The sequence below is a fragment of the Chiroxiphia lanceolata genome, chromosome 1 (assembly GCF_009829145.1).
Source record: "Chiroxiphia lanceolata isolate bChiLan1 chromosome 1, bChiLan1.pri, whole genome shotgun sequence".
NCBI classification, from domain to species: Eukaryota; Metazoa; Chordata; class Aves; order Passeriformes; family Pipridae; genus Chiroxiphia; species Chiroxiphia lanceolata.
In genome coordinates, this window is record NC_045637.1 from 134273869 (window position 1) to 134296761 (window position 22893).

The window sequence follows — 22893 nt, forward strand, 5'->3', positions numbered from 1 at the left end:
CCCACGTTACAGACTGTTGATAGTTTAAGAGGTACCATGTTTAATAAATTTTAATTCCCATATGAATTGTTGCTGGTCAAGAAAAAAATGCCTTTTTGGTTCACTAGGGACCTTTCTAGAGAAAGAGTAAATATCTAACCCAATTCTTGCTCATTTATACCTGTACTGTTCTATAGGCTAAACCTTACATGGGACATTTAATTACCAATTTCAACCACGTTGGTTTGGGACAGTGAAATAAAATTAGTTCTCTAGAGCATTCATGCATAGAATGAAAGGTAGAAAATGAAAATATTGCCAAGGTATTTCAACGTATTTGCTTAAATCACTCTGCTAAAGCTACTCAGTCCTCCCTGTAACAGAGAAAAGCATCATGAGCAATTTCCAAATGCTGGGCTTCTGTTGTAATCTGTTTGTATCAGATTAGTACCACAATTTTGTATAATTTGTGTAACATCTTAGATTACAAATGGGGCAAATTAGATCCTGCTCTGGGGAAAGATCCAGTTTTTGTCTCTGTATTTGCAGAGGGTTTAGTATGCTGGTACCCTGACAAAGCACTTAATCAAGTAATAAAAGGCCATTACTGTGATAAGTCAAGATGCTTTACAGACAGTTTAATAAACTTTGAGAATCAAGTATTTGAGTAGGAACAAAGTGGGAACTGGGGGACAACCACCAAGTAAATGGACTCTTAATGAGTGCATTGACTCCCAACAGTCCTAACATTTCACAGACTGTGATACAAATGGACTTTGAAGACCTGTTCCTAGTGTTTTTTTAAGACCAACATATTTTCATTATTTTTGTAAGCTTTGTCATTACAAACTCTTGCATTTTTTACCCACTAACACTTGCCATAATAAAACAAGAAAACAATTGCTTTTCTAGATGATCTTCTACATGGACTAAGATCACTTGGAGTTGCTGATGCCAAGACCTAGTCAAGTTATACTTTGTTCTCTCTGTTTTATAAGCTTTATTGTTACTTGCTTCACTGTGCAACTGCAAAATACAAGCAACAAAACTCATTTGTATTTTACCAAGGTATCTTTCAAGGTAAGTTTTTGAAAATTAAAACATGGAGTTTATCACTGGACTTTAAGATTAAGCAAAGCATACAGTGAACGCACTCTAATCTCAGCCTATTATCTGATCTGTGTTACTTTGTTCCAATTACTATGGCTCAGGTGTGTTGGATATATTGAGAAATAAATTTCATAAATTATATATTCTGCAAAATCAAACTATGAGGTGGCTGGTGATATTACAACAATTAAAAAGTGCTATTTTAAAGAAAATCTGCAACATACCCACATTGTGTTTGTTCAAATATATTTGCTGTATTAGGACCACAAATCATCAAACCATCAAACTATGTTTTGAACATAAACCCAACACAATTAAAGAAACAAATCACTGCAATTTAATAGCAACAATCTCACTTTACAAGATAGTAACGATGGAAACTTTGCAAAGGAATGTGAAAAAAGTATATAATTAAAAATGACAGATTTAAGACAACAGAAAGTTGAAAATTAAATAGCACAATAATTCTAGTATGCAGAAATTTTAACCAGAATGTTTACGTAGCATTCTGATTAATAAGTGACACTGTATTACCAGCACTTACTGACATCTGACATATACTATTCCTTTAAAGTAGTATTTTTCTGTTCAGTGACCTGGCACAGACAGACAGTAAGTAACCCAGAGCCCAAAACCAGTTCACAGGTGGTCAGTAGCAAAAAAACAGAGCAGGAAAGGACCTAGAACACACATGATAAGTAAAACATAACTTACTGATAATATGGTGATGTCAATATTCAATGCACTCCACAAATATTCTAGATTTCTTTTACAATACATACCACTTCCCAACATGAATGATGAAGCAAAACAGAGGTGATATGGCTTTGTGGATGGAGAGGAGCACTGGCCTGGGAACTGGGAATTGTGGTTCAGTTCCTGGCTTGAGATCAGACTCCCAGGTAAGACATACAGTAAGATGAAAATTACAACACATGCCTCTAAGAAAACCTTGGAATCCACTGAAAATAAAGCAATGAATCTGAGTTGGGACTTATTATTAAAAATTAAATAGGAACTATATAGCACTTTCTCTAGTCACTTTAGAGATTACTTAATAATTAACTTTATTAAGCATGACTGCTGCTAATGCTGCATAAAAATAATTGAATGAAACATGACAAATTGAACGTACATGAAGGATTCCACAAAAGTGGAAGTCACATTCTTTTCCTTCTTTGAACCCAATTCATGACAAAGTGAGAAGAGTGCAATAAATGTGAGTACCCACAGGAATCACAGAAAAAAATTGGTCCCATGGAAAGTGCGACTCCACAGGGAATTTTGGTGATAGCAAGATTTCATTTCCAAAGTCTTCAGTGATACTTAAGCAAATCATTAGTATTTATCAAGATATGGAGGATGCTTTTCTGAAAAGGCATCTAAATTTCAGTATGGACTGAAGTTCATGAGAGCTGCAAAAGAAAGTGTGTAAGTCACACAAGCATAAATATGCACATGAAAAGTAAAATCAAAGTATTTTTCTTATTAAATAACATAAAATAATGTGATAACCACCAACAGAGGAAAAAATCCACAAAGATATTTTTTGCAGTTTATTTTCAATTATAATTTTTGGATAAGCAAGCAGCTCTGTATGGAGAAAGCACAGAAGAGTAATTCTGGCACTTTTGGATAGTACATTTTTTTTTTTCCCAAAATTTTTCTAGACACATTCAGTCCACTTGCTCGGTCTATAGTCCATTTTATATGAGCATGATTAGCTCATATGATTCCAGAGGAAACTAACAATATATACAGTCAATGAAACTATCTTCTTGGCTACTCTGGGCCCTTTAAAATGTCTTCTAAGTCTATCCTGGCTAAACAGAATCCACAATATACATGATAACTACAGAATACACTGTTTTGAAATGAGAAATGCTCAGCACAAAATGGGACTCTTGGCATGCAGCTTAAAATAAAAGGTAAAAGTTCAGAAGTTTATAAAATCTCAAATGGGGTCAATTAAAAGGACTTAGCAAAAGAAGGGACTGTTCATTGTTACTGTAAAAAAGGCACTTTGAGAAAATGGGACCAGAATTGGAGGAATCTTAGTCGACACAAAGTTCAGTTTGGTTTCATAAAAAGGCTTCAATGCTAAGGGATGCTACTCAAGTTTCCTGCAGTTGTATATTAAAATAAATTGCTGAGTAGTTTATAATAAAGGACATAAAATGTTTACAACCAACTTGTAAAATTAAGAAAAGCATAGTATAAGCAAAGTATTACTAAAAGCAGCAATGCATAGCCTTTCATTGAGATAATGCACAATTTTGGACACCATGTGTCCAACTTCTGTTTTTAAGATACTTTCAGTAGCATTATCAACATAAAATTGGCCTACAAAAAAAAAGCTTTACCAGCTCCCATTCACAAGGAGATTGAGGTCATAAACCAACCAAAACAATTTGTCAGTATTTTCGACATCCTGGATGACCAATATCAAGTATATGGAATAACAATCACACTCTTTGTTCAGCTATCTCACCAGAGACAGCCATTAAATCAGAGGAATGATTTTAATTCTTTTCTAACATTTACACAGTAATGCATTGAAGTTCTTTCAAATGTTGCTCACCACAGTTTGTTTTTATCTTTTCTCTCCACAACAAAAAAAACAAAAAGGAAAAACAACAGAAAAAAAAATCAAGCACTTCCACAGAAAGGATATTTGGCAATTTTATACTCCACTGAAGGGTGGATTTTCACAATATCTCACTTTAGATTGAAAGTCATTAGTGGTCTTTCCTCTCGTTTCTGCCAAGGACTCTTCTTATCTTCACCTTGGTCATCTTCCTCATCCTCCTCGTCCTCATCATCATCTTGAACGGATGTTCTGTGTTCAGGACTAGTTAATGGCTCTGGTTTGGTATCCACAGTTCTTGTTTCCTCCTGCAGGCTGGGCAGCTGCACACCACTTCTCTTACTGGTGCCTTCCAGGAGGCATCGGAGAGCATTGTCCTCAGGGCTACAAACTGCTGTTCCACACTCGCTGCCACTTTGGTCCATATCATCCAAGTACACAAGTTGTGTGTAAGCTGTGCTATCTGAAGCCTTCCGCTCTCTCTGCTGGTGCTCCTGCACTGGTGGGTGACTCTGTGGTGCAGACAGATGATCTCCTCTTCCCTTTCGGACAGATTTTGGTTCATTCATGTCAACACCAGAGTCCAAACTGGCATCGTTACTCCCATTTCTACCAGCTCTTTGGAGATCGATGTATGAATGTCTAACATGAGCATTTGAACGTCCATCTAGAGAAACAAACCATGCTCGAGGATGAGGCAATGGCTTTCCACCTCCTAATTCCATCAGAGCCTTTTCTGTAAGAAGCTGCACTTCACTATTCATTTGAGCCAGGGATGCATCATTAAGTGAGGCAGGAATGGAAATAGATTCAGACATGGAAGCATTTTGCTGACTCCACTCAGCTGCACCTGCATCTTGCAAATGTTGCTGAGATATTGCTTGGGATGCCAACTGCTGGGGTTGCAGCTGTTGGGGGGGATGTGGGAAAAGCCTTGCATGAGGGTTAGGAAGCTCAGCCTGAAGTCTTTCTATATCAATCTGCTGGTCAGCTGGGACAACCAGAGGCTGGCTAACAAAAGGGTGTTCTCCAGGCAATTTCATATAATGACCTGGGATGACCAGTGCAGGCAAAACCTTTCTGTAAACGCTGTCATTGACTTGGTCAACAGAATTGCAGCAGATTAACTGACCTGGTCGAGGGAAGGATGTGGGTCTTTCAAGGTGATCAACTGAACGAGACATCATACAATCAGTAGGTCTGCAGTCCAGCAGCTCTTTTTCAGGGGCTGAAGGTGTGGAGTATATTTGTTCCTGAATATTGTATTTACTTCCAGTAGCAATATGGTTCATAGATACTTGAATTTCTCTCTCCTGCTTTTCAAACAAAGGCTGAGACAACATAGCATTGTAACTTCTCCTATACTCATCTTTGATAGGGGACTCATAGCCTTCAGCTGTTTCTGTAGATTTTCTTGCCTTTAAAGGAAAACTATCTGCTGATTTATGGTAGTCTTTTCTTAGAGACCCACTGGGAGTCAGGTCATCCAAGGAAATTCTGCTCTTGTCTTTCTCCTTGTCAGAGAGCAGTTCCTCTCGGGAGCTAAACTCCTGGGAAGTACTGAAGGAGTGTTTGAGCATAGGTGTATGCATATCTGCTTCTCCACTAGGTGATACCATCTCCATGTGGACAGCACTGATTAATTCCTTTGCCCCTGAGTTTTCCGTGTGTCCATTGCTAGCAACAGACAACCCACCAGGAAATTCTGACTCACGACGTGAAAATATTAAATTTATATGGGACATTGAGGTTGCTTGATCCTTCTTAGAAGTATCCAGTGCTGTTGAAAGTTGCAGTTTCTTATGATGTTGACGTGGTCTTAAACATTTTCTTCTATAAAAGTCAGTAACAAAAGAAGTTAGACATTTATGACTGTTGTACACAGAAACAAAAGCACTGAGAGTGTCTTAACGGCAGATTTTTAAGCAGTGATTAGTATTAGGGGAATTGAACTTTTATTACATAACCTAACAATTAAAAGCTTATCTCAGCAGCAAAGACAAAATTAAAGAATAACTAATGTCAATTGGGAAATATCTCAAGTATCAATTACAAATTAGAGCAAATGTCTGGAGAAGGCAAATATAAAATCACTCATTAATAGACACTTGCTAATAAAAGTTTAATGTTCATTTTAATATAAGGCTAATATAAAGATCATTTGCAAATGCATAACAGGTACAATGACAGAGATCTTGAACCTATGCCCATGTTTGATAGGAAGTTACACAGACAACACAGGTACAGATGTGTGTGATTCATTCAACTACCATCCTAACAAAGGCAGGAACTGTACGTAACCAGGAACACAGGAAATTTGATCTCACTATTTCTTTCTTTTCCAAGTTTTGCTTGCTTCCCCCCCTGCCAAAAGTAAAAATGTTTCAATACAGAAGTTTTTTAATTTCATAAGCACAAAAAAGATTGTATTTCTAACATGAACTAAGTAATCAGGATGGTGAATCTTACCTGCAATAATACAAAAGAAGACACAGCAAGACTAGAAGTATGAGAGCCATCCCTCCTAAAATTGCCAAAAGAAACATTGTGTGATAGCTGGTAATGTCGTGTGTTACAACGGGACCTGGAAGGCCAGAAAAGAGAATTTAGAACTGTAACAACCTGCAAACATGAAGAGGAAAAACACTTAAACAAGGAGAGGGACATCTTCCCTTGTTATCAGGGTGCTAAGCAACACTGCCACTCATAGCTCTGGTGCCTACTGAGCAGACCGTCTCTGGAGGAGGGAGCAGGTTGTGGAGAAAGCATGTGCTGGTTTTCATGACTGCAACTTCAACTAGATCATTCTGTGGAAAAGCAGTTAGTTTCAATGGGAGCATGCATTAGTGAATGCTGCCTTCCAGGTCTAATGCTGACACAGTGTGCCAAAGCTCTCACCGCTGGACAAAAGTCATCACAGCATCTTCCATCACCGTAATGCAAGTAGCAGCACTGTGGGCAACAATTCTATTTAACATCTGTGGTGCTTCACACTGAACAGTACATACAGTGCAGTACGGGATTCGTTGGAAGATGTATTGGTGCTCTAAAGTCTAGGTCAAGCCAAGCCAAGCAGATCTTCAGTAGCTTTAAAACAGGCCACTAGTGAAACAGCATTGTAACTCCAGTTTTAAATAATGCTTAGTAAATGTTCTAACATACAAAGGAATGCACGCATGTGGGCAACATCTGTTCATAATTATGCATGTGTTACCCTGTTGGTTTGTAAAATCCTTATGATGATTTTGAAATAAAGACCCAAATTTTCATCTGCAGGCAAGGACGTAGAGCATCAGCTGGCAGACTAACGTGCACGTACTGTGAAGGACAGCAAACTTGGCCAACTTGAAGGTTCTAGGTCATGAGGTTTGCAAAACCTCATCTGTGGATCTTGAGTGGTCTGTAGAGCCACTGCTAGGAATACAAAGGTCATTTTTGCCCATTTTTTGAGATATGAAATCAAATAGATTCAATTAGAAGATAAAATATGCAAAAATACATCAACTCCTTAAAATATCATAAATTATTGCATTGGGAAATCTAAGTATTTATGCACTCTGTCCCACTACTACCTTTACATAATTGATTGTTACTGTTGCTTCAGGACATTAAGCAAAAAGAAGATGAGATAATCACTTGAATTTTTCATGAAAATGTTGTTTCCATTGCAAAAAGTTTAGAAACCCAGATCCAGCCCTCAGAAAGAAGGAAAAGTAAAATAAAACCAGAAATTCTTCCAAACAAGGTAAACTGCAAGGACAAATAAGCCTTCTCCTGTTAAGAGTTACAGGCCTTGTAACCTTAGAGTTACAAGCACAATTTCATGACTGGTGTAACTTCCTTGCAATCTGGGACAGAGCTGTACTGGGAAATGTTTGGCTCAGAGCAGTTCCTTTTTCTTAAAGTATGATTATTTCATAAAATTCCATTAAATGCAATATGATAGCTTATTCAGATCTGCACCTATCTCTAAACTCTTTTCAGCAATGAATCAGATGAATATTCCAGCAGCTTCATTTAATAGAACCTCAAATAAAAAGCTTGCATATTATGAAACAACTTCATGGCCTATATGAGTAGACTTTAAAACCTGTCCTCATGTAAGAGTTTGTTTGTTGGTTAGATATAGTTTACTTTGCTTGCATAGCCAGGGCAAGAATGTTTTCATTTCTACTGGATTAGGTTTTCAGCCAGAAAACCTAAAAAAGAAAATCTGTAAGAGGAGGAGTTTGTTTTGTTTTGGTTTTTTTTTTTTAATTGATTGGCTCTTTTATACACAGAGGTATCTCAGATTATTGGTGGCTGAAGAACTACTACCAAGAAATCTGAGGCAGCCACAGAGAGAAAAAAAGAAAGAGCAAGCTGCAACATTAATAATCTCCACAGGCACAGAAGCACATGTAATTAATGCCTAGTTCAAAGCCATTTTCTACAGTTATGCCAAGAGGCTTGCAGATGGCAACTGGTCAGTTCATCTACTAATGCCACTCTAATACACTTCCTAGAACTTCTACACTGTTTTTAATGGTGTAAACTTATCAGTCACTGAGATGACACAAAGCATACGTCAGGGCAAAATGGGCATCTTTAGTGCAAAAAGAAAAAAGTGACAATCAATCAACCAATCAAACCATTAGTAAACATCTAACCCAGGATGATGTTGGTTTTAGGTGAATCCGTATCTCTGTGAGCTTCTGTGCAGAAACTTCACAGCACCTGTTTTTCTAGATGCTGCTGTAACACCAGTACATTGATGCTGTAACTCCCCTCATTTTCTAGCAATGGCTCTACCAGGCAATGGTGACATAAATGCATCAAAGAAGGAACACTTTCAAAAGTTCCCCATTGAAATGACTCAGATATTTTGACCACAAGGGTTGCCCCCCACAATCCCGTAAAGATTTTAGCCTGTTACTTTTGGATTTCTGTTTTTTAATAATCCATTATTGATCAAGCTGTGGCATCTCAGATGAGGTCATTCTGAAAAATATAAATATTATATGTGAATAAATAATTTCTCAGTGCTGCAAGTATCAATAAAATTCAATTCCATCTTACCTGGGATAGTAGGTGACATAGCTGCAACCCAATAGCCCAGCTGAGGTGCAATGTAAGTCCAAGTCAACTGATTTCCTTCTTGTTGTACAATGCCCAAACTACTCTTCAGCCATGTCCCTGTAAATGCAAAGGTTGCAGGAAGATGTTACAGGTATACTTACACATTCCTCTTTTAAAAAGTGGAAAAGCAAGAGGTAACAAAAGCTATCAATAAGCTGTAGGGATTATGTGTGTTGCTGTGAAGTGCAATTGTGCCTTCTGGTCACTGGCATTTGAGAGCTCCCACAAGTAAGTCATCCTCCAGGCCTTCACAGTAGCAAAAAAAAACCAAACAAAACCATTTAAGAATAAATAAAACTAATAAATTTTCAAAAACTGCTAAAAGAAAATATTTATTGTCATATTAGATTCCTCTATTTTTGAAGAAGCATATTCCTGAAGCTGATTATATATAGACAACCCACTTAACACTGTATTTCAAGAGACATCGCATCTCCCAGACCACATGTGAGTTCTGCATACCACCTTTCTACCAGCTCTGGCTGTCAACTTCTAGAAGACAGAAGAAAACATTTCCTAAAAATGTTAGTTTTCGTATACAGAAAACAAGCTTATGACTGTTACTGCTAATGACTGTAGAATTACATTGCACCATCACTTTGATTCAACTCCATTAGCCATTCAGAATGTGTGTAGTATCCCCAGGAACACTGACTGGTAACAGATGATGAGTTTTTTAAAATATGTTTCTTAAAGGAAATGAAATATATCTTTTTAGAATTATCAAATGATAATTTCAAGATAAATAAGACTAAAAATTTTAAAGCAATGTGTTTAAATTCAATCTGCACTAGTTGAGAGCTGCTCTACTTCCTGAAGATTAATTTTATTGCAAGAATTGGGGTATGAAAAAAACTTTACAACTGAATCAGCTGAATACCTTTTTGTAATTCATTAAGACCCCTGATTCTGGGCCTGTAGGAGAAAAAAATCACCTTAGTTTCTGATGTATTAAGTGTCCAGAATAGCTTGTAGACTGCTCCTGTATTTGCTCTCTTTGAAAGAAACACAGAATTGCTGGCTTGGACACTGAGAGCAATCACTGAGAAGCCACCCCTGGTGCCAGGCAGTGCTTCCCAAAGCTGCAGTCCTGGCTTGGCACCTCTAGTGGGTGCCATAACAGAGGGCATGACATCCTTAAGGAGGTTCTTCACACACTTTGGTGGCCACTACCAGTATGCTGACCTGTGCAGCACAGCTCTCTATTTCTGTGCAGGGGGGGGTGGGGGTGGGCAGAATGCTGTATTTCCCTTACTCACTTCAAATGCTCACTTGAAAGGTAAGCTGCATCACGTACTTGTGACTCTCTTTCCTTTAAATAAGTCTCCTGCATGTAATTCCCGAAATGGTGCTTTTCATCAGACAACACTCAGGACTAAGCAGCAGAATTTGTGGATTACAGTCATCTGAACACTTAGCAGTGAGTACGGAACACAGTACAGTGAGTGCAGAAGAGATGCTGCAGTTGTGTTTGTTTTTCTTAATACCACCAAGACCCTGATAATTTCTTCTGTGTTCCTTAGATTATCCATCTATGCCAACCCTGAACATAAGAGAATGGCTTTTCTGAGTATTTATTTCTTCCCTGCTACTGATTTTTCCTATGTAAGACCACCATCTTAGGCTAATAATAAACCCACCTTAATATAGTGAAAGGTTTAGAAAAATACATGGTTGAGAGGATTTCTAGATCTAGGTGACTACTATTGCCAGACAGTGACGGTATTTGCAACCAAACTGAATTTGTTGTGGGCAACAAGGGAAAGGAATTTTCAGTTTTCCAAGTATCATTTCTAGTTTGTATAGGGTAGCAATAATCTGTTATTTCATAAAGAAATTCACACAGGACAAGTAATTTTAATTCACAGTACCAAAAGTACAGAAATCTGTGTACACAGATTTGCACATGTGGCATCTGAAACTGTTGTAGCAGAACACCTTGATGTAGCCACGAGTTTACCTCTTTTAGGGAAACATTTTCAGGAAAAATAGAATGGAATTGTCCACAGTTATGTGTGAAGTTTCTGGAAAAACTAGGAAACGTAGACTTCTTTTTCTCCACTAATGTGGCTGCTAACCCATCAGATTTTCTGTCCATGCAGTTTTGGGGAAGATGTCATTCTAATAGCCCTGAACCACAAGGTGAAAAGTAGCCCTTAGGGTTAAAAATTGCATATATCTTGTATCTAAAATGCCATTTGGTAAAAATTCTGTAACCTTGAACCTTGTAATTATTTTTTTTCTGCAAGATTCAGACAATGAGAATATGCAAATACACAATGATGAGCTATTCAAATACACAACAATGTGCAACAAAACTTCAACAGAGGTATAAAGTGCTGATTAAAAAAAAAAGAATGGAAGGACCTGGGTGATGAATTCATCATGTCTCCTATACTTTTCTTACCATCTCTAAGCCCTTTAAATTCACACACAGGCAGAACACAGACGTATGTAATTTAGCAAAGTTCATTATCTTTGTTGCCTATTTTTACAGCTACCTCCTTGAACAGAAGCTATTACTGATTCCCTCACTAGGGGGAACTTGTGTCCAGCGTGCCTTATCCACATTATACTGCATTCCAAAGAACACAGTCCTCCTGATGCCTCCTTAAAAGCCTTTTGCTCAGTAATACTCTGCTTGCATAATGCAGTGATCAAGAAGCTAACAGAGGCTGCACTCATCGCTTTGAGCAGAGCTCTGCTGCCATCCTGCCAAACAAGCAGCAGCTGAGATTGCTCATATTTTAGCAACGGCAGGAATCCCTGTATTTGCAATGGAAGTAAACAATAGTCCACTGCACAAGGTCAGTCAGGTTTCATGCTTGTCTTCTGCTCACTTGGGTCACCTGTTTCTGCTAACCACTGAACACACAGAAGGCAAGTACTGGTCTGTATAAACTAGGGAAAAATGTAAATTCCCTCCCTCTGTTATGAATCTCTCAGTGAAGAATTTAAAAAGCATAGCACACATAGCTAATATCGGTCATTTTTAAACAAAAGTGATGAAGTTTTTGTTGACCATACCCTACAAATTAGTATATGATGACAGAAAATAATTACTTTTCAACTGGCACTGTCCCACATTCCTTCCTCAGGACAACACCAAGTGTGGCTTCCTGGGAACAACGAGTTCTCATCATCTCCCTTTTTTAATACTTTCCTGGTCCAATACTTCAGTGCTAAATTCTCCTCTTAATCTTTCACCATCTCTTACCAACAGTCCCACTAATAAAACAGAGCATCCTCCCTGATGCTCTGAATGAGAGCATCATTAGATGAAGAGAATAAGAACTTCATCCTTCACAACAGCAGTGACAAAACATGCTTGAGTGGAAACAGTGAAGCACAAAGTCCTGTATTGTTTCTTTTGTGATCAAATAGCTGAAAGCCAACCTAGTATTACTGGACAGAACTGACATGCTTCCAGTATCCTGCAAATCCATCAGAGCATTTCCAGGTCTCTCTCATATTTCATCCTTTATAGGTTCTAATATCCCGGTTGCTTTTCAAGTATCATTAAACAAGGAGTGCTCTTGTAGCTCCCTACATGCAATGCCTTGCTGTAATGACTAATGTTGGATCTTCTACAAAGCAAAACCCAATTGCATGGTACTGACCGTGCTCCCAGCATTTCAAGCTGCCTTAAGTGACCAAGAATTCATTGCTGTGCAGCCCTGAGAAGGAGTTCCATATCCTATTCCAGATTCTTCCTTGGAGTGGGAAACAAGATGTTTTCCTGTTCTAAAAATGAAGCTAATTATCCTGTGTCCTCACATACTTGCTGCTGTAAGCAAGGGAGGAGACTGAGGGGCAGCGAGTAAAGAACTTTGTCCGTTTTTCTGTCCTTTCCTATGCAGTAGCCTGCAAACTGAAGAAGGGCAAGCAGCATTCATTGTTTTCTGTGTGGTCAGGATTACAACTGCAGGAGAACTAACCAGGAGGATTTAGGAGGGAAGAGAGGTCTTACCATCCTGCATGGCTGTGTTATAATAATTTAATTTGTTATTCTCCAAATATCCTATAACATCTACTTTATCTCCCAACCAAGTCAGCACAACCAACAAGTCTCACTGCTTATTAAATTTTACATTTGATGTGCAATAACTGTTAAGTAACAAACAGTATAGGATTATATTAAAAAAAAACCCACACCAGTAAAATAGCTGAATGTAATGGAACTGATAATTTTTGGTTTAAGATTCTGCAGTTCCAAAGAAGACTTGTCAATGCATCTTTGGAGCAGAAACAGCAAGCCCGTAAGCACTGCATGATTTGGTCCAATTCACCATTAATTCTAAAGACTGTCTGGTGCTTCATGGAAAACTTCTATATATAGAGACATTTTTGCTTATAGATCATTTTTACATTTCTCTTCCTCTTTTTCCTCTATTACTGCTGAGTTTAGCCAACATGCTGATCCAAGATTCAAGTCAGAGGAGCTGTCTCCTGGCTCACACTAATGGCAGGGGGAGAACCTAGAAGTTTAACACCTTCCTCACCGAAATGATATTGCCTGTTACTAGCTTTTTAGAATAAATGGTGTAATTTAACAAATTTATTCTTCATTTCTTCTTATAAGTTTGTAAAACATCTACCCATCACTCCTTTGTAGATGGAACTTAAAGCAAGGTAAGAGAACACTGCAAAGAATATAAAAATCAGAGTACTTTAAAGATACACAAATCAAAAAACAATCAGATAAAGAAAGCTGAGCTCCATCTGGCTGCAAAAATACCAGAAACAAGTCCAAGATTTCAGCAGAGCAGGAAAAATAAATTCTGCTAGAGAGAAGCATCTTAATACTTTGCAGTAACTTTGATACTGATGAACACATTTATTTATCTCTGGAAACTTTTAGGACTTGCCAGTGGAGACAAGGAGGGGTTATCATGAGTAAATTTAACAGCAAAAGGTTTGCACATTAAATCTCCATTTCAACACACATTCTGCATTAAAAATGCCTTTTTGTAATTTAATTTAATTTAACTTACTTCTGAATCAGACTGAAAAATGGCACTTTCAGCAAGGAGAGTGCCCAGATGGGCAGCTATTGCAGAGAAGCCATTACAGAACAGCTATTCTAGACTATTTCCCTGCACAATCAGGTCACTGCACGTACGGCTGGTCTGCCCAGAAAATAGATGTCCTGTTGTCTTCAAAGACACCAACTATTCAATGTGACAGCTTGCTGGAACCAGGCAGCATGAATGGATCTGCTTGTGTGTTCTAGATACAGGATGCCTCTGATACAGGATGCTTCCATATTTTAGAGGTAGACCTTATGATTTTAAATTAATCTGTAGTGAAATCCAGGGAATCGTACGTCTCTGTGGCTTCCATGTGTGTGACTGTGCATGCTGACAATCCCACGCTGCTCCAGCTCAAGCAAATGGCAAAATTCCTACTGGCCTATGTGAGGCAGGACCACACTTTGTCCAGGCAAGGCTACCACACCAGGCCATCTCCTCTAGAGAGAGATGCCTATGACTCTTGTTACAGTCAAGAAGAAAGGAGACAAACTCCCCTCTTCTTGTCTTCTGTTTGTGAGGGGAGTTTGCTTGCTGGCATCTCAGCACAGAGCTTGGATCTCCGGGAAGATATATAATGATGATTACTTCAGGTTTAACTTCCCAAGCTGACCATTCCAGAGCCTCCTAGATCTGCAGGGACTTCTGCTGATTTTGACTGTGTATTCTTTCTATCACTGATCAAAACAGTTCTGGTAAATGGCTGTCAGAGGAATGTGTTGTAGCCAGCAGCTTCCCCTAAGGAGAGTCATAAAGCCTAAATATTGCTAGTGTTTAAATATATGGTAGCTATGGTGGCTTATTTCCATAAATTACTTATAGATGTGAATTTTTGGTAGAAAACTCTCCCACTGATCAAATACTGTTTGCTTTTTATGTTGTTTCTTTAAACTAGCAGTAGGATCATCCAATCCCACTGAAGCGGGGAACCAAAACAGTGCTATTTACAACATGAATTATTTTTACCCAATATGTTTGACAAATAAGAGGATTTAATTAGTCAGAGAGCAAATTAAACATAATCCCATTATACGAATTTATTTTTATTCACAAGATTATCTTCCCTCGACAAAAGAGCTTTGGAAAGAAAAGAAAGATACTTTTAAGTGTACTACTAAATAGCATAGATGTTTTAAATAAATATTCCATAATGAGAAGTGCTTTTCCTTCAGCATTGATCTCTTCTGTGATGTCTACGATGTCTTGTAAGACTGCCCTGATTAGGCAGATTCATAGTTAAATGGAGATATAGGTGTCAAAAGGAATGAAGCAGGTTGTTATCAGACAGTGTGGGACAGCAAAGGAGATTCAAAACATACTAACAGTGCTTCGAGAAGTAATTGATTTAGACACTTCAAATGGCAGTGTTATTATGAAGAGTTAATCAAGGGCAGGTTTGTGAAAACAACTTCCTAAAGCATGTTCTGACATACATAAATTGTAGCTTTTCATTCCACCAGTTGAAAGCTGCTTATCAGATTCCTTCTTCCAACCAAAAATCACCTCTAATCTGCATCAGCAGGGGAAGTTTTACTACAGAAGGATGAGACTTTTGGTTTTATTTCTATTCATTTTCTAAAAAGCTAAAAGCCACTGAAATTGAAGTTGAAAAATTCCTTCTTGAATATTGGTAGAGCTTATTGTCCTCCTCACCTTCCCCTCTATACACACGGGTTTAAAAATTCATAGTATTTAAATCAATATTACAATCTTGTTTTTGGGGTTGCTAGGCGATATCAAAAAATAAACATCCCTGCTCTGAGCCCATACTTTCATTACTATTCTACTCTTCCCGAATTTGTTACACAAGCCTTTCAGGGCTAAATTCTGCTCTTGTTCTAGTAGCACCATTATTATTTGGTGTACTATAAGGTAAATGCTTTTACCATCATACCTTGAAGATTTTGGCAAGGAAATCTGATGGTTTGATTTACTGCTCATGTCTGAGAAGCTCTGTGGGTTTTGCCATCTTTTCTCATTTTTCCCCTTGAAATCACCTGTCAAGTGTTTAACAAAAGAACACAATAGTTTTCAACATTTAATAATCTTACGTTTGGGCAGAAGGCAGGGCATGCTGTCCACAGAACTGTTTGCATTGCTTTGGTCCTCTCAGTATTTCCTTCCAGCATGCCAGAACAGAAGAGACTTATTAAAGAAAATTAATTCCATACGTAATTACTGGTTAACAATTGTATCTCAAAAGGAAAAGCTTAGTTATGCTTGCTGCACCACCATCCCTCGTTACTGGTATACGTGAAACACAACGCCTTCAAAATTTGCTTTACCACATTATTAATCACATTCAGTCAGTTACTGACAAGATTATTAGAACAAGTAATAAATAGAAGCACAAAGCAATTCAAAACACTGCATGCCTTTTCCTTCCTTCAGCCTCACATCACACTCACATTCAGTTTCTATTTTTCAAACTGGAAAGTGGAAGCAGACACATAATGGGATTTGATCTAACATCACAAGGCTGCAGAGGAAGGTTGTCCCAGGTCCTCCTCAGCCTCTTCCAGCTCCTCCCAGACACTTCCCACTCCTGCTCTATGCACTCCTGCTTGGATTTCCACCAATGTCTAGATCCTCTTCAAACTCTGTAACTGCACAAGCACAAATGTCTTTTCTCCACTTCGGAAGTTTTGTTGTCCACCTCTTCCCATCTTCTGCTCCATGGCTTCTGTAGGTGGAGCTACAGGGTCATGTACATGATACAACACATACCATGAAAACCTGCTCCCAGAAGCCATGGGATTTCTTTCCGGTTTTATTTCCTGTATTTCCAGTATTGACTACATATTAGTAGATTATTTGCACATATCATCACTACACTTTGGCACCAACCTGATTCCTTCAATGTCCCCTTAAGCTCCACCATCATGCCATATCACGTCTGCTTTGCCATACATGCAACTCAGATGGTGTATGGGGTGGGGAGAGGATTAAACAACTCATTCACATCACTTTCACATGTGTAAGCCACAACATCCATTTTAAAAACACACATATTAATAAATAAACACAACTGTCTCCTATGATCCTCTCCAGAGCAATCATGACAGTGAAAACATACCTCAGGGAGCTACACTGTGAAGGACTGGAGGAAGAGCTTCTTTTCCTTTCAATGATGAGGTCTGCCTAATACTGTGCAATTATATCTGCACCTATTATGTAGACATTGTACATGGTAAAAAGCTGGGTTTGGTAGCTGCAATTTCTATGGCAACACACAAAATATGAAATTCTTTGAGAGCAGTTAGTTATGAATTTTTATTCCTTAGTGTATTTAGTCTTAAAGAATAATTTAACCTTCACAGCTGAGATAAAAAAGGAAGTCAAAATCAAACTGTCAAGGAATTTGTAAACTACAGAAATAGTGGAACTATGAGCTTTTGTTGTTTTCTCCTTGCAATTGCAAACAAATCTCCACATTACCAGTGAATCTGGTCTAGACCCATGTGTTCTGGAGCTGATTATACGAAAATCAAGCTTTTGGGGATGAGGAATGTGATTTCCTAAGCACGTCCATTTCTTACACATAGAAAACCCAATGAAACCCGTGGAGAAGTGCATGAAGTCCCAGGCAGTGTGTGCAGCTGCCTGCAATCCAAATTCAGGCCATCTATCCAAGTTCAGGGGCTCACACTCAGTGTCAGATCAAGAGATGGACTGTTTCTGTTAAATGATTATTTTCTGTTTCTTGCAGGGTATGAATGTGGTGGCAATCAGAAGTTAATTACATTCACAACAAAAAGAAACACATTTTATTTTTAAACTGTAAGTCAATCTTTAAGTGGGTGGATTATTGTTGCTACCACATGGGAAGCTTAAATCAGAGAATTTTACAAATCAACTTATTTGCAAGCAATGTGCAGTGAACTAGACAGGTAGATGTACAGTAATCCTCTTACATTCTCTGCCTGACAGTAGCTGTCGCTCTCTCTCTATAAACACTATGAACAAAAAACAAGCATCCTCTCACCTCCATGAAATACAGGAAAACCATATTGCAGTCAAGTTTAAGTAGGTACTGATCCTGTTTATACATAAGTATATCCTCATGACTTGAGCACAGAAAACATTATCTTCATTTTGCTGAGGAAGGAACATCAGGAAATTCTGACTACAAAAATCAACGGAAATTTTACCAGTGAAGGCAGGACGTCAACTAGAAAAAGCAAGTACCAGGCTTTTAAATGTATTTAGAACTCTATTATGGCATTAAATGCAGTCAGAAAGCACTGACCAAGAACAGCAGAGTACATAAAGTATTGTGTTTCATAAAGCTATAAAGAGTTTCCCAAGATACTCATCTCCATATTCTGCCACCACTTTACAATAACACATGGTTGAAATTTCAGGCACTGGGGAAACATTCTCTTCAAGAAAGCTAGTCATTTAAAGACAACAAGGTCATGTCAAAGATGTACACCAAGTGCTTGGGGAGAATAACAGAAGAACAGTATTCTGAACTTCATTTACATGTAGTGTGCAAGAAATAACACATTTTAGGGAAGATGAACAAAAAAGTGGAGGTTTGACCCCTTCCCTACAGAGTCCTTTGGCACACAAAGCTGAAAACAGTGTTCAGAACATTTTCCTGTTATTTGGTGGGATTAATAAACTAGCAGCTGCATCATATTAATAAATCACATTTCTGTAGTATGCACTTTGGAATATTTGGTAATATTTTGAAGTCCTACATACAGCTCCAATTGTGGAGCCAGAGGTCTAGGTGCCTCCATCCTCCATACCACACACAGTATGAAACTGAGGACTTAAAATGGAGAATAGATTTTTGCTCACTGAATCCAATGAAAACCAGACACCTTAACATCAAAAAGACCCAAAAAAACTTTTAAATGGGGACTGAGGAGAATACAGCTGAGCAAATGCTGTGTTATTCAGTCCAGCTGGTGGGAGCTGGAGATGACACATGAGGTACAAAGTTTCATTTCTACTGGGATCTGTGGTATTTATTTCTGACTGAAGAGGACAAGGCTAGAAAGAAGTCTTGAACAGAAATTTGGTGTCCAAGAACAGAGAGATTAATTATATTGCTGTAAATCCTACTGACATCAAGGCAAATATACAGAGAAGAAGTCATGATCCCAACCATCTGTTTATGGATAAAGGGAAGAAAGTTTTTCAGCCCCCTTTAGATTTTGAGAAAAACAAGACAGCACTTGGCAGGAAAAAAAACCCAAAACCCTAGAAAACCTCACAAAGCAATCCTGATTATAGAAATGAAAATCCATTTCTCTAAGTTCAAACCTTTAAGTGTGTACTATGAAATAAAACCACTCTCCCACAATAGTGTGAAACACAAGAGACATGGTATGTCAACAGCATGGAATGATTAAATTGCATTTTAGCATATATGTCTCTATAACATCAATGTGTCTGTGTTTACTATTACCATCACTAAGAAATGCTGCAGAAAACTGTGGTGCACCAACACAAGAACGAGGTTAGATTTACCCTTAACAAGGTTCATTTACCCTTAAAACATCTCCAGGGCATTGACAGCTGATCTTCATTTTATTAACTGTTCCAAAAGATATTACTGCTTTAATTTAATTTGCTTGCTGTGCACATAAGGCAGTAAGTTTGTTTCATAATGAAAAATCTCATTTGGAACATTATAAAATAGATGCAGCAGATTGTCTTATTTTGATGTCAGGCTATATTTTCTGTCTGTGTGTTTCATCAGTGTGAGTGGAGCCACTCTCGGCACTAAGCAGACTATGCTGCTTCTCCCCCTTCTCTCCCAAGGACAGAAACTATGGTCATGAAAATACAGATTGTTTATGGTAAACATCCTAGAAAGCCATTAGTTATTTTTGGCAGCCATCATACGCCTCACTTTTGTAGAAACTATAAAAATCTCTGCACTTCCAATCAGATGCCTCTGGGTTCATATCAGTACATCATGAGGTCAGCAAAACATATGAGATTTTAAGGACTAAAATGTATTTGCAGCATTTCTGTCCCTTCTCCACTCCCTCTAAAGTGAAAAATATTTCTGCTTTTTAGAGCAGAAATTGTTCTTCATGCAGTAATGATGACAACCACATGGTTTCTAAACAAAAACAATGGCTTGCACGAACAAGCACCCACTGTACTGCTAATACATGAGAGAGAAGCACTGTGTTAGTGCCTGGTAATATAGTCATAGTTTTCCATCTCTGGCATTTATTCAATGTTCAGATACAAGTGTGAAAATTTAAGCCACTGAAAATCTATTAAGGAGAGACCTCAATATAACTAGCATGGAAAAAAGCAGCCCTGAAATGAAAGACAAAATCAGAATAATAAGGTTAGAGGTCCTATCCTGACAAGACACAGATCTGATGATGCAAATGGGTTACAACAACTTACTTGCCAGTTAAGGATTTCTCCAGCATGGAGCCATCCCAGTCATTATCCATCCTCCTCCTTTCACATCCAAGCACATCAGGGTGGGGAATGACAGAACCCCACCATGTTCATGCTACACATGGCTACTTTGACAGCCCTTAGGGTGCTAATGTAGCCTGCACAAGATAGTGTGGCTGGTATATTTATTAAATTAGGCTACTCTAATTTAAATTGGTTGGGATGTGGCCAAAATTCTACTAGAATTGGCACGCTGCAGTCAGGGCTTAAAATACATCTTTGTTCAACATTTCTGGTTGCACGGAAAGATGCTTACTTCAGCTGAAGTGTGAGCTGGAGCCGAAGCATAAGGCCTTCAATATCTTCCTCTCCACAGCTTTGTGAAGCTAAGTGTCCTGACAAAGATTTTGTTTAGCAGTCCTCATGCCTTCTCCTTCCAAAAACACAAGTAGTCTAGTAGTTTGTCATGAATCAAATAAGGCTGGACTTGTCTCAAGATTGGGAGCCTCAGCCTGCAACATCAACTAAGCTGTATTGATCTATACTAATATATACTACACACAATAGGATAACTAGCTCTTTATAGACAAAAGTAAAAATCATATTCCATACTAAGAAAGAGCTTTTGTGGCCTAACTGCAGGGGCATGGAAATTTGGCCATAAATGAGAAAGTTCCATAATCAAAATCAGAACCATTTTACTAGCAATAAGTTACTAGCAATAAGGCAGGCTGAACCTCTAGAGCTGACAGGAAGGATTGGGGAAGGACTGCTTCTTCTGGGGAAAGTAAATGTGAGTCAGTCTTCCTTGTCTTTTTTTGAACAAGGGAAAACAAAACGGTTTCTAGAATCACAAATCGAAATCAGTTTCAGGAAGAATGTAGCGAAACTTGCTGTCAGGACAGAACAAAAGTGTAATTTTCACAGTTAAGGGAACCTCAAATCCATTAACTGCACTCTTTTTCTACTATTCCATTTTAAATAATATTCAAATTTACTTTTCATTAAATCCTGCTGCTTTACTTTCTAATATAGCCAGCTTCTGACAAAAGATTCATAGGCATACATCACCTTTTTCAGCAAACAGAGGGAGGAAGGAAGCAAAAACACTATTTTCCCCTTCACCTCTCTCTTCCTCCCTTTCTCCAACATGCTGCTTTCATGCTTATTGCTCTGCTTCTGGATGTGATCATCAACTGGCTCAAAACACTTGCCTTACAGGGACAAAGCCCAAAATCTATACAGATTCATATTTCTGGCTCCTTTTTCTTCCTATCTTCCTGACTCACAGCATTTACCTTTCTCACCTTCCACTCTTCTTTTTCTTAACACTCCTCTGGTATATATTTCAGAAAACATAGTGCAACAACTGAAGGTGGATCACCAGGACAAACTTATGCACTCCTTAATCCTTTAAACTTTGAAGCTGTAAAGAAGGCCAGTATAGTATACCAGCAAGCAACAAAATAAAGAAAATAAATTAAAAAAGATAGCCTAACTACAAATTTCTGGGAAAACTCCTGTTCACAATGGCAAACAATATTCCGCAATATAAAGAACAGTGCATTTTACAGATTTTATTGATTAGTCATTCTGTCCTTTCAAAATATTTAATGAATTTTCTTCCTGCTTTTTTTTCTTTTTAAAAATTCTTTTATTTACATTTAAATTTTTTTAAAATTTATTTACATGTACTTTCCTTGATAGTATTAGTCAATCTCAAAGTGATTTACAAAAGAAGTCAGTACTATGTTTCCTATCTGACAGGCAGGAAACGGAACTCGAGACAAGAGAGGGACCCAAGGTCAGATAGCTGGCTGCTGACAAAGATAAGGCAAGTTTCCATTTCTCCAGACTTCCAATGCAATGCCATAGTGAATACATCTCTCTGCTTCTCAGTCTGTGGGTGAAATCCAGTTCTCTCAAGATAGTTTTTAAATAAAATATTTAATAATTGCAAAATGGTGCATTTACAAAAAAAATTTGTCTAAAAGTGGCACACAATGCTAGTCAAGTATATTTGCATATATATTACTTGATAAGTAAAACTCAGTCTTCGCTTTGTTTAGACAGAAAACAGATTTCCGTACACTCCAGTGAAGACCTTATTATATTAACATAATAAATGCAGTGAGACACTAGATTCAGAGAAGTGAAGCCATCTAGGGAACCACAATGAGATGTTACCTACCAAATTTTTGGTCAAACCTCCATGCTGGGACGTGTGCATTGTGTTTCAAGTTGCTGTTTGCTGGCAGAGGCACTGTTACATAGATGGGGCCATTCACAGGGATGGGGGTCCCATCGCTGCTGAGGAGATGAACGCTGACGGCAGTGACAGGGGTGAGGTCATACCTAGTGCTGTTTCCTACCAAGAAAGGGAATGAACACTGTGACTACAGAAGGTACCAGAATTTAAGATACACCCATGTGGTTCAACACCGCAGTAGTGCATCAACACAATTCTCAAGGGATGGTAGCAGCAATCCTCCCCAATCCTCCTTACAGAAAAAAAAAACCCAACCAACCAACCAAGCAACAAACAACCCTCCCCCTGCCAAAAAACCCCCAAACCACAAACTCCAAGAAAGATGTATATGGGTCTGGTTTTCACTTAATTTTGGAAAAAATCTAAAGACAAGAAAACTACAATGTAAAAACCTCCTGCATATATTTTCTCCTCTTAAT

At 38.1% G+C, this 22893-nt stretch overlaps 1 protein-coding gene across 3 annotated transcripts in view; it reads right to left on the reverse strand.

Moving 5' to 3' along the window:
* Nucleotides 1-1403: 1403 nt before the first annotated feature.
* FAM171A1 (family with sequence similarity 171 member A1) overlaps nucleotides 1404-22893 on the reverse strand; it is an 88885-nt gene continuing 67395 nt past the window's right edge. For all 3 annotated transcript variants that reach the window (XM_032695323.1, XM_032695320.1, XM_032695330.1), the window contains 4 exons: nucleotides 22397-22573; nucleotides 8735-8851; nucleotides 6146-6260; nucleotides 1404-5509 (listed from right to left, as the gene is read on the reverse strand). In XM_032695323.1, the coding sequence (XP_032551214.1) occupies nucleotides 3808-5509; nucleotides 6146-6260; nucleotides 8735-8851; nucleotides 22397-22573 (2111 nt within the window). In that variant the 3' untranslated portion in view covers nucleotides 1404-3807. The remainder of the gene's footprint in view (nucleotides 5510-6145; nucleotides 6261-8734; nucleotides 8852-22396; nucleotides 22574-22893) is intronic.